General features: G+C 43.4%; 1 protein-coding gene across 1 annotated transcript; it reads right to left on the bottom strand.

Annotated features, from left to right (window-relative positions):
- Window positions 1-6,565: 6,565 nt before the first annotated feature.
- On the bottom strand, window positions 6,566-8,391 carry LOC135383422 (low-density lipoprotein receptor-related protein 1-like). Its single transcript, XM_064612880.1, has 2 exons — window positions 8,284-8,391; window positions 6,566-8,163 (listed from the first exon to the last, which is right to left on the bottom strand). The coding sequence occupies exons 1-2, from the start codon at window positions 8,332-8,334 to the stop codon at window positions 6,712-6,714; spliced, it is 1,503 nt and encodes a 500-aa protein (XP_064468950.1). The 5' UTR covers window positions 8,335-8,391; the 3' UTR covers window positions 6,566-6,711.
- Between the last annotated feature and the right edge of the window lie 3,909 nt (window positions 8,392-12,300).

Raw genomic sequence — 12,300 nt, 5'->3', positions numbered from 1 at the left:
ATTGTGTATTTTGCTATGAAGTGCACCATACAAGGCAGAGGACACCATCAACCATTTCCACCAAGGTTATTAAATTTGTGATAAAGTACATATACCTTTTGTCACTGACTAATTTGGTGGCAAATTTACTTCAGTGGCAGTTGTGCAATTTTAAGCACATATTTTAAAAAATAGAATATGGGAAGTGCTGACTGGTACCCAATATAATCATTGGGGGTTTACGTCGCGAGACAACTGAGTGTGGAATATCCAGCACAGTGTAATGTTCCTTATTCTGGCAATGTTAGCATGGTTCAAGATGTGGGAAATGTTGCACTACCCTTAATAACATCTGTTGGGCCCAGCAAACAGGATACACACACCCTGATCTGAAGACACTATGCCTAACTCAAAAGCAATATGAGATCGACCCGTACGTGTTTATTTGCGAAACAATTATGAATGAAATATGGCCTGTGTGGTATAGAACAATGCGCACACTCAAGTAAACATGCAAAAAATACGTATAAGGTCTCTCGACCTACATGCCGCGATGCGCTCTACGAGATAAACAACACACTACAAAACTACATCCAACACTTTTTGCAACTCTAATGAGCACTTTCATATAACCAACGAATGGTTCAACGAATGCAGTTCGAGTGGTCACGATACATTCCTACGTCGTTCATTGCAGTCGCGCTATGATGCTGCACAATATATGTATCTCGTGTAACAAGCCTGGCAATCGCGCGATGTGCATGGGCAGAAATACGGCCTTCTTTCTTTGAAGACCAGTCCTCTGCAGCTCAAACAATCACCAAGTCTCAATCGCTCCCATTCCTGCACTTGTAGTGCAGGAATGGGAGCAAACGGGTAAACGAGCAACGGGCAAACGGGTAAAAGCAGCAAACGGGTTGACGTGAATGGCAGCTGAACGGTTGAACTGCGAAGTTCTCGAGCACATAATCACAATTTCACGCCGAAAATGATGCTGAGGTGAGTTCGCGGTTGTTGTTTCCATCGTTCAATAGTTCTCGGGATTACCTCGGACGAAACGCTCATCGTAGCCGGCGGCCATAACTGGATTTCCTCGCAAACGGGAGAAGACGCCAGGGAAGTCAGAGAAAGCCTCAGCTTTCATCCAATCAGACGCACGATTCTCTATCTACGTAGATGGAGCAGGTTTATCCCATCTACGTCACAAAAATGGCTGCGCCCATGGCTTGTTTTGGTTTCTTTGATGAATTAATTTTCGTAATAGGAAGACAAAATTGAGAAACGAAGGTGCGTTTCGGGGGCAGTTGGATGTGCTCGTTCTGAATATCACAACCGTTTCAACACATCGGGAAATCGGCGTAGCTGACCTTTAAGCATTACAGTGCTTCCGACGGGTGAGAAAACTTGTGCTTGAATCTGCGTTTTTCCTTACCGCTTCTCGCATATTATAAAGTTCTTCATATGGGACTGCGTTCGTTGCTTGCTAGTTGAAGTCTCTTATTTCAGGTTATCAATAGCAAGCGCATAAAAGCAGTTTTAGCAGACCGTTTATAAGGTTATCATGCTTGTCGGTGCCAATTTGCAGTTATGTAAGGCTCAGAATCTTATCCACTGGCAAGCCACGTTCAGGCAAGCCACGTTATGAACGGTTTGCTAAACTGTTCTACCATGTTCACCCCATTCCACAATAAAGCGAGTAGGACGGCCACAAAAATTCAAGAAGAATAGCGATTATCTGCGGGAAACATCACGGACGTTTGCGCGACTCTACTCTTTGTGCGGCGAAAGGAAACTTTTATATGACGTTCGTTGCTCCCTACCATCTTATCTCCACAGTTTGCGATTGCACCTTTCTTCCTTTTTCTCGGTTTCTCGTTTTTATTTGAGTAGAGTTTATTGAATATCTCCAAGATAAGGAGAAGGCCGGCGCCTTTCGTCACACAGGAAGGCCCGCTGTTACTATTGTGGATGCTGCTATGAAGTAAACGACAGAGCGAACGAGAAGGAAGCTCGAAGCAGATCGCAAAGTATAGGAAAGGCCTCCATAGGTGACGTAAGCGCGCAGTCCGAAGCTATCTAGGAGCTGTTGGTTTACCAATCACTTCTTGTGTCGAACGTGACTCTGCTGCCACCTATATAGATGTTCTGAAAATAAGCACTCTTCCGTTTGTTTGCTTGTTTATTTTCATTTTTTTTAGGGGAGGGCGTTGGTAGCCGACAAGCCATTTTGATGGTGTCGGGAAGAGACTGTAACACGCAAAATTTGGAATTAAGCATTGAAAGGTCCTCATGATAAGGCCGAGAACAAACTGAAGTGTATGCTACAGTGATAACGGAGTAACAAGGTACAAGTAACAAAGTAAAGTGCAGTTACTGAATTCGTCTTAGTAGCCTATGGAGTTTTTTTTTTTTTCATCATAATGTAGAGTAATTTCTGAGGTTCTCTTCCGACTCTGTCACACATACACATGCACAGCCCCTTAGAAGTCGCCCCAGGACGCACACTTCTCATCGTCGACGACATCCCCATTTCTCACAGAAAGAACAAAAATGTATATTGACCAGCCTTGCGAGTGCCGGTCATCCCGTTCCACACGCTACGAGTAGCAGCCCATAATTATGAGCAGCAGTGCAGCAAAGAAAGGATTTGCAAAAGTTATCAGAACTGATTATCAAGTTTTCATTCTACGTCAGGCAATTGCTGCTTATAGCCAGGCTGCGCGCGCGATATCTGATGTTCCCTTTCTCGTCTGCCCACGCCTCTTTCCATCTTCCTCACCTCATACTTTTCTTTCAAATTGGCTTTCATACATGTTCTTCTGCTATCAGGCAGAACCTGCATCAAAAGGAGGTGTCCCTGAATTCTGGTCATGATGATATGCTGTTGGCAGCCGTATTATTGCGTGGCATGAGCTGTGGGGAGTTTTTAGGCATTGGTGGTGGTTTGGCATCTAATGGTGCGATGATAATGCTAGTGAAACTGCTTACAATGCCAGTATAGAGTCGAGAGATAACTTTTAGATAGCAAATAGAGGATAGATAGATAGGAAAAATAGATAAGTCCCAAACCAGGTATGTAAAAGTCTCTAGGTAAGATTATATGGCTTTGAACAAATAAGCACAACGCAATTCTTGAACAAAATATCAGCACAGGCTTGTTTGTAGCTGACGTTGCAGCTGTTGTTGTTGTGTGTTTTCTTTGGTGCATTCCTGTTTGCTCCATCCTTGAAACACCACTATTGAAACGGGTATAAGACATCCTTTTTTATGAGATATTTGGTTCATTTTAACATGAATGATCTTTTTTAACATCTATAACATGGTCTCAATAAACTACAAATCCTGAATGGCTCGGATGCAGTTTAATGGCCAGAGTTCGAGGTAACTCGATAGTGTATCTAAGTTTCTTTTTTTGGTAACTTGTAAGTTAACTCGGTACTTTTGCGCCGTGTTAACTTCCAGAGGAACTCGTTCCTTTTTCAGGTAACTTTGCCAAAGTAACTTAAGTTCCAAGTTACTTTTAACTCGCTTTTCACTCACGTCCACATATTTTCTTGCTTTCTCTCCGGTTCCTTCATGGCCTTTTTTGCCATAAAACGTGATAATCAATCAATGACAGTCTTGAAAAGTCTTGAAAGTCAATGAAAACTAGGACCAAGAGTCGCGTCCCTTTAAGGGAGCATATCGTAATCCCCTCAAGACCGTGGCTTTCGGGCGCGACCTTGTTCACCTCTAGCTTCAAGCGTAGTTCAATTCTACCAAATTTTGGCGCTCTCGAACACTATGACGTAATTTGTTTACAAACAGGGAAAGGTCTATTGTTGGACATAAACGAAAACTATCTAAGCGTGTTGCACTCCTCCGCAGGCAGCTCAAGGTCTAACTCAACTGCTCACGCGTACTGCACCTGCGTAATGCTATTTTGTGTAACTTGGAAGTAACTCGTTCTTTTTTAAGTAATTCAATAACTACGAGTTACATTTCAGGCTGAAGAACATCGTTATTAACTTAGTTACATTTTGCACACGGTAACTTAACTTGTAACGAGTTCTTTTTGACGGGTAACTTCTCAATTTATGGTAATGGCATTAAAGTGTGAACGTTTATTTTAGCAATTCTGTGATGTCAAGTGCATCATAGCAGATAACAAGTAAGGACAAATATACATTAAGCATGTTCCCATTTTGCGAAATTTCAGCAGATCAAGAGACATTCACAAACTAATGCTGAATCTTTGCTGGCTGAGCAGAACAATCAATTTAATGCTTAATGATTTGTACAATAATCTTATATGCTGAAATGCAGAAATAAAAAGTGGTCAGCAGAGGTAAGCACAGCACCGCACTGACACGGGGTGACGACACTGGGAACCTCCATGCTCACAAGCAGGCACGCCCTATGTAACACGAAGAAAAAAAGCATGAAACAAACAGAGAAAAATACACGCACGCACGCACGCGCACACACACACACACGCACAGAGAGAGAGAGAGATAGAGAGAGACGGGCAGACAGACGGAGGACGAAGACGTAAACAAGGCAGGCAGCACACTGAGCACTTTTTGTATGAATCGCAGGAACACAGGAATCTTTCGCAGGAAAGGAACACAGCCAGCGCAGAGATGCTCGACGCGTTGCATATCTGTGACACGCTGAAAGTACCACGGCGACTTCTTAAAACTATAATGCCGTATAAGTTATGCATGTGGGAGTCACCTGCGTGATACTGCCACCCTTGCATGAATGTTCGTTTTGTTTACATAACCTACAGTGCTCAAGCTGTTGCACACACGTTGCGAACATGACATCAGTGTCGAAAGCGTATAAAATACGTTGCTGGAATGCCCCATCAATCGAGATGCTAACTTGATCGTTGCAGTTCGCCGCACAGTTCGCACAACAGACGATAAAAGAGCGATGGTCGATGCGGATGAAGGTATTATAAACGCCGCCACCATCGACGACTAAACACCGACAAAAGCACAACGTTCACCTGCGCGAGGATACGTACTGCTGCCTTTCATATAACATGGCAAACGCTCTCTATGTGCACTTTTTAGCGACCATATCAACCATACGTTGAAGAGCTTTTCATTAACAACAGCAGAGGTACGCATAACCGCCGATTACCGACACCCTGCTCCGAAACAACCTGCAGCAGCGCCAGCGCCTCCTGAACTGTTCTTCGGCTAACAACCTCATAATAAAAAAACAAACGAAGGCCTTCCCCCCTCGCAGTCCTGTCGTCTGCTACTTTCTCCCTCCCTCAACCACCTCATGACAATGTCAATAGTGCGCATGCGTTGAGGTCAGGCTTTGGTCAACCGCTCTTCATAGCCGAAGAAATCACGTGATCGATTTAAACCAGAGGTCACTAAACCAATTGTTCAAGTCAGCTGGTGAATACGGACTTTCGAGCTCATGCTCACATTTAATTTCGTTACATTTGTAGTTCCCTACAGTACCAGTTATGTGTAGGCACGTATGTACCTGTTTCCAGTTTTTACGGTCCAGGCTCTGATTGTTACACATGTAAATTTATCCAAGGAAGAATAGTTACCAGGCAAAAAAAAACTCGTTCTTGTCGTTGACTACTGAGCTTTATTCTGCGAGTATTACTTTAAGGAAAGGCTCTCAGGAGGATCATGTGTGCAGCAACGATAAACACTGGGTTTAGAGTTACCCTCAACCACCACCATGGTTTGACAGAGTCCCCATGGTTTGGCTACAAACGCGGGACCCTTCGTCATCATCCTAGTAGCCGAGATTATAGCCCTACATGGCCTCGGGCCGAGCCGGGCCTCTTATTGAGTGTTATTTTTCCGAGAGTCTGGTTCGGCCGGGTCACGCAGCGACCCGCTAATTCCACACATTGGAGGACTATTAGTTCCTATCCTCACGTGCTTGCGGCATTAATGTGCATATATTTGCAAAAAAAGCAGAGGACACTGCGACACGCATATGATTCGACCCTCTAGAACTTTGTCCAAACCGCTTCACATTGCTCCTGGCTACTCATATATTTCCCAATCAGGTTCGCAAAGCTTGGTAAGACGATTAGGGATTGGGTGAATGAGTTTTTGGACAACATCCTCTATGTGCACAAAAACTTGTAGTGTAAGATAACGCGCTTGCCCTAGTGCGTTCAAGATTTCATTTGGCCTCGTGCTGTTGCGGTATTAAACCACCAGTTCTTGCATGTCTGTGACTTTGTTTTCTCTTTTTACAAATTTAATTATTACTTAGAACTTTACTTATAAATTACGCTAATTTTGCTTATGAATTTGTTCGACAAGCGCTAGAAACGTCTAATTCACTGCTGGAAATGCTAGGCCGGGCCCCATTCTTGAGTCACCGCGAAGTGCAGGCCCTACTCACTGAGCCACCGCGCTCTCCTGGGCCGGACGACGAGGAAGAGAAAGGCTCGCGCCGTGTCGCCCCTGGAAAAGTCGTCCCGTGCAGAGCTCTAGCCGGAACACCTGCCGTAGTGTAACAGCCGAATCAGTTTCAATACAGCCACGGCGCCAAATTTCTATTACACCCCTTGCCGTAAACGTTGGAATGCAGGGTCACGTAAACGCAAATATCCTGTTTTTAATATTTATTCAGCACAGCATGGGGTTATTTCGGTACATAAAGTCCCAGCGATAGCGTGTTCGCTAATGAGCCATGTAAAGTCCAATTCACGAACAGAACATTGGAAATTACAGTAGAAATCAGTTTATTATTACGTTAATTTGTGCAATTTGTTTCATCAGAGTTGTCGCCGCAGTCATCATCCCCGTCGCAGACGTACGCGCTGTTCACGCACTTGTTGTTGTTGCACTTGTAGCCCTCGCATTCGTAGTTTTCGCAGTCCTGTTCGTCGGAACCGTCTGGACAATCTACGTCGAGGTCACACACGTCGGACCTTGCCAAACATTTCTTTCTTGGTAGACACAGGAATTGGCCTTCGGTACATTCGGGCACGGGACAGCCTTCTTCATCAGAGTCATCGCCGCAATCATCGTCTCCATCGCATTTGAACGCTTTCTTAATACACTTGTGGTTAGCACATTTGAACCTTTCTTCGCCGCATTCGTACTCTTCGCAGTTTAGCTCGTCAGACCCGTCCGGACAGTTTTTAGTTGCATCGCAGATATCCGTTGCGTCAAGACACCTAAACCTAGGTGCACAGAGTTGACGGCTGTCTTCGCACTCGAGCAGAGGGCAGTCGGCTTCGTCAGACCCGTCAGAACAGTCATCGTCTCCATCACACTTGTAGTCTTTATTGATGCACTTGTTGTTAGCGCACTTGAATCTCAACTCTCCACAGTTGTATTCCTCGCAATTTTGTTCATCTGAGCCATCGGGGCAGTCGCTGAGTTTATCGCAGATATCCGCTTCCCGAAGACACTTCTTCCTGGGTTCGCAGAGCAACTTTGGGTCATCACATTCCGGAACAGGGCAATTCTCTTCGTCTGAACCGTCTTTGCAGTCGTCGTCGCCATCACATGTAAAGTCGCCGTTAATGCACTTGAAGTTGTTGCATTTGAAGCCGTCGCAAGGACGAGTTTCGCAGTCGGCTTCGTCAGACCCGTCAGTACAGTCATCGTCTCCATCACACTCGTAGTCTTTATTGATGCACTTGTTGTTAGCGCACTTGAATCTCCACTCTCCACAGTCGTATTCCTCGCAATTTTGTTCATCTGAGCCATCTGGGCAGTCGCTGCGTTTATCGCAGATATGCGCTTCCCGAAGACACTTCTTCATGGGTTCGCAGAGCAACTTTGGGTCATCACATTCCGGAACAGGGCAATTCTCTTCGTCTGAACCGTCTTTGCAGTCGTCGTCGCCATCACATTTAAAGTCGCCGTTAATGCACTTGAAGTTGTTGCATTTGAAGCCGTCGCAAGGACGAGTTTCGCAGTCGGCTTCGTCGGACCCGTCGGGACAGTCAGCGTTCATGTCGCAAACGTACCGTTTGGACAAACATATGTTCAATGGCTTGCACAAAAACGTTTCCTCGTCGCAGTCAGGTACGGGACAATCCTTAAGTTCATCTTCGCCATCAGAGCAATCACCGTCGCCGTCACATTTCCATTCTTCAGGAATGCACTTACCGTTGTCACAAAGGAATCCTGAGCAACTTTCGCAGTTCTGCCCGGAAGTGCCATCCGGACATCCAGCCTCTACGCTATAAACCTGTGTTGAGGCATGAAAGTTGATTAAATAGATACCAAAACTGTAATTCTTTCTACATATCGTAATCATGGTTGCAGTAATCAATCACTAATGGTCATGCACAAAATTTCACACACATACCGTTAGCAGCGAGGCTGCAACGAGGACAAGTACCCAACCGAACGTTTGCATCTTCAAGAGGCCTTAAGCAAGTGACTGAATGCGCTATTGCTAGGACCTCCACTACACGGGATGCCAGTCGCTAGGCATTGCGCGTAATTGGAGTTGTGATAAAAACTTTAAGCGGATGTGTGCGCTGATACCGGTGTATGTTACAGTCACTGCTTGCTACTGGCACCGAAAACTCAGGGGAAAAGAATACAAGGAGGATGGAGATTTGTAACAGGCTCATGCGCTCATTCGCGTTCAGTTTACAACCTTTCTCTGTTTTCACTATCTCTGACAAAATCTTGTCTACATTATATGACTACAAATGTACAGGGTTATGCTAGGTACGGTACAGTATTTGTTCCGCTCCGCTCCGCTAGCACCGGAGACACGAAAAATTTCGACAATGATATCCAAAGCAACACAAAGTGTAGGAATAACGCTGGTGCATCGTTTGATACGTTGGCCAATGTTGGCAATGTCGTTGCGACGTTGCATCCGTATTAGAATGCCAACGCCAATTTACAGCCGTTGCAGCAATATTTGAGCAACGTTTGATTACGAATATAAACTTCGCAAATGTTGCTGGAATACGTATATCATGATGTTATCTCAACATGAAATTCCCAGCAGTAGAACAATGAGGGAGAAACTATGAGGGGTCTACACCAAATTGCTTGGTTGTGCCGGCATTGGTACGGTACCTTATTTCCAATGTGCGGATGTCGCCACCGGCCCAACGTTGTGATGATATGGAACGAAATAGCTGTACCAACGTGGTGTTCACAGCATTGCAACAATGTCGGACAAACCTTGAGATGTCTACATGAAATTGTTAACGTTTTTCCGTCATTAGTACGGTGCCCTTTCCCAATGTTGGGCAGGCAGTCGCTACCGGTCAAACGATGTCAGAATATTGATTACGAAATAGCCGTACCGACGTGACGTTCACAGGACTGGGTCACTGTCGGATAAATGCTGAGTGGTCTACATAAGATCTGTAAAGTTGTTCCAGCCTTGCTATGGTGTTTTTCTTCCGATGAGGGGCAGTCGCCAAACATCCAACTTTGTCAGAATGTGGGTACGAAACAGCAGTACCGAATACGGATATGAATTTCAGAGGAACGTTGGAGATCCTACATCAAATAAAATTAACACCATCCACCCAGAATTGGTAAGGTGCCCTTTTGCCAAGTTTGCAGAGGTAACATCCGTCCAATGTTCTCAGAATATGGATACGAAATAGCTGTGTCGACGTGGAATTCATTAGCAGCACAGATCACACATATAAAACGTAGATCATTTATCCAAGTCTCAAAATGTACCTGAGGTTTCCCAAGACATAGTGAAAAACTGATTGATTGATTGATTGATTGATTGATTGATGTGTTTAATGGCACAGTGAAAAACTATCACACTATTCATTGTGTCATAGGATACGGACACTACAAATGGAAAGGGCATAGCTTAATTTTATAGGTTTTTCGCTCATAATGAGGTAACACGCAACCTCCACTCTAAAGAATTTTTTTGTTTAAATTTTCAAAATCAAAACTGTACCCATTTCTTAGATATTTTTATATATAGATCAAAAAGTTTTGCATATAGTCAGACACCTTGTACAAGATCGAGATATTTGATTGTGCATTAAGTGCTAAAGTTTGTCGGATCACATCGGAACACATCAGTAACTGTTTAATTAAAATCTGAATGAGTGTTGCAATTTACGAACTGAGTTGTAGAAAGTGTAATTTCACAATACGCAAGCTTTAGCTCGCTCAGTTTGACACGCGAAAAAATTAAGAACTCTTTCGCGATGAAAGAGAATTTAATCGAAGAGTTTCACATTTTCTATATACATCTGGATTCTCTATGCTGTGGAGATTAATAATTACGACTATGTTTCGAATGAAATTTACTTAAAGCTCGAAGAAAGGGTCATACGAGTTAATGAAGATGTTTCGGCAGCACGCTGGGCAACGATTCCCCACGCTAAAGACGTCCCCGAAACCGAACGCGATTCTACGCCCGACGCGCTAACGCTGTACCGCACGCTGTACCACACGCGTGCACGTGTTGCCTTTTCCCGGAAACGAGTTCATCGACCCGGATTACCTTTTCTTCGAGTTGTAAGTAAATTTCATTTCAAAAATATTCGTAATTGTCAATCTGCGCAGCATAGAGAATCCACATTGCGTTGTAGTGTATAGAAAATGTGATACTCTTCGATTGAACTCTCTCTCATCGCGAAAGAGTTCTTGAAACCTTCGCGTGTCAAAGTGAGCGAGCTAGAGCTTACGCATTGTGAAATTACAATTTCTACAACTCAGTTCATATTTTGCAACACCCGTTCAAATTTTAATTAAACACTTACTGGTGTGTGGTAGTCTCCACTTTACAAGACTTGTCCTGGAAGCGATCCGACAAAGTTTAGCATTTAATGCACAATCAAATATATTGATCTTGTATAGGGTGTCTGACTATATGCAAAACTTTTTAATCTATATATAAAAAATATCTGAGAAAGTGGGGACAGTTTTGACTTTAAAAATTTGAACAAGAAAATGATCTTTGGTGTGGGCATTGCGTTTTACCTCATTATGAGGTAAAAACCCATGAAATTACAGTCTCCCCTTTCCATTTATAGTGCCCGTATGCGATGACACTTTGATAGGGGTGATAGTTTTTCAGTATGCCTTCGTGAAACATCGTGTACATTTTGTGAATTGGATAAATGATCTACATTTACGTGTGACCTGTGCTGCTTATAATGATGAAGTTTACAAAACGAATATTTACTTATTATAATTAAGATTTCATATCTTCCATTGTGCTTATGCATGGTGCTCATCCTCATTGTATATTGGTTAAACATTTCTGATGACAAATGTGTGATTCGCTTCTCCAAAATCTGGTTGCCAGTTATCTAATAATCGTTTTCTGTGCTGTGTGTCACGAGTATTGTGTGATTCGAATTGGAGACTCCGCCTGCACGTCATGCTTGCAAGTCCCCCATTTGCGTTGCAGCATTTGATAATAGATTCATTTTAAGATATATTGTCAAAAGATGTTATAGATATTCTTTCAATTATACAGTTGTCGTTGCTCAAGAACAAGGAGAGCTGGTCCAGTTGTATGAGAAATATACATACTGTGCAAGTTAGTTCACGAAATGTGATAAGCTTTCGCAAAAGATTAGTTGTCCTTTTTTGTCAACAAAGATCATGACTCTAAATTTAGATGACCGATTCTTCTCCTGCAATTTGTTTTTTAATTATTTTTCCGTTTCGATCAAGAGTTGGCGGTGGTCCCAGACAAAAAGCTGCCATGATGCAGCTTGGAAACGCCTGGGGACCACGACGTCAATAGCAGTGCTGACACATAGCAAACAAAGGAAAAGAACTGGCATTCACATACGTGACACTTCAGTAACAACGAAATAAGCACATCTGGCATGATTACGAGTATCAATAAATTCAAAGGTAAACAATCTTGCAAAAAGCACCACAATAACACAGACAGTAACAGCTTTGCCGTAATTACACAGACGCATGTCTCTCCTATCATCAATAACGGTTTGAACTCGCGACAAAAAACACAGCTACTTAATAATCGATCAGCGCAGGAAATGCCCTTGTAATAACCCAAAAGCGAAAAGGAGTAATAAAAAGAAAACATTCTAATGTGATTGAAGGATATTTAGGTAGTGTGCACGGAGAGCTTTTTTCGAGGCCTTTTTGAAGTCAGGGTGTTCGAACAGGTAAGAGTATTTGTTCAATAACGTAGGTAACTGGTAGCGTATCATTTGTAGTCCGTATGTGGTCCGGCATCGCGGAGTCAGCCAGACTTCCCTGGCCCGTGTACGAGCAACTGTGTCATTCTTTGTTAAGTGTGACAAAGTGTGCAATTCGTGAATAACGGCACGACCAAATTTTGACATTACTAAGACTCTGTATTCATATAAATATGTTATTGAAATTATGCCCAGCT

Source organism: Ornithodoros turicata, chromosome 2, assembly GCF_037126465.1.
Source record: "Ornithodoros turicata isolate Travis chromosome 2, ASM3712646v1, whole genome shotgun sequence".
In the NCBI taxonomy this organism is placed as follows: domain Eukaryota; kingdom Metazoa; phylum Arthropoda; class Arachnida; order Ixodida; family Argasidae; genus Ornithodoros; species Ornithodoros turicata.
The sequence above is the reverse complement of the archived record's forward strand: the minus strand, read 5'-3'. Positions and strand labels throughout refer to the sequence as shown.

Coding starts and splice junctions, on each gene's coding strand:
- LOC135383422 (XM_064612880.1), bottom strand. CDS start 8,334: ATGCAAACGTTCGGTTGGGTACTTGTCCTCGTTGCAGCCTCGCTGCTA. Junction 8,164..8,283: donor TTGCAGCCTCGCTGCTAACG/GTATGTGTGTGA, acceptor GCCTCAACACAG/GTTTATAGCGTAGAGGCTGG.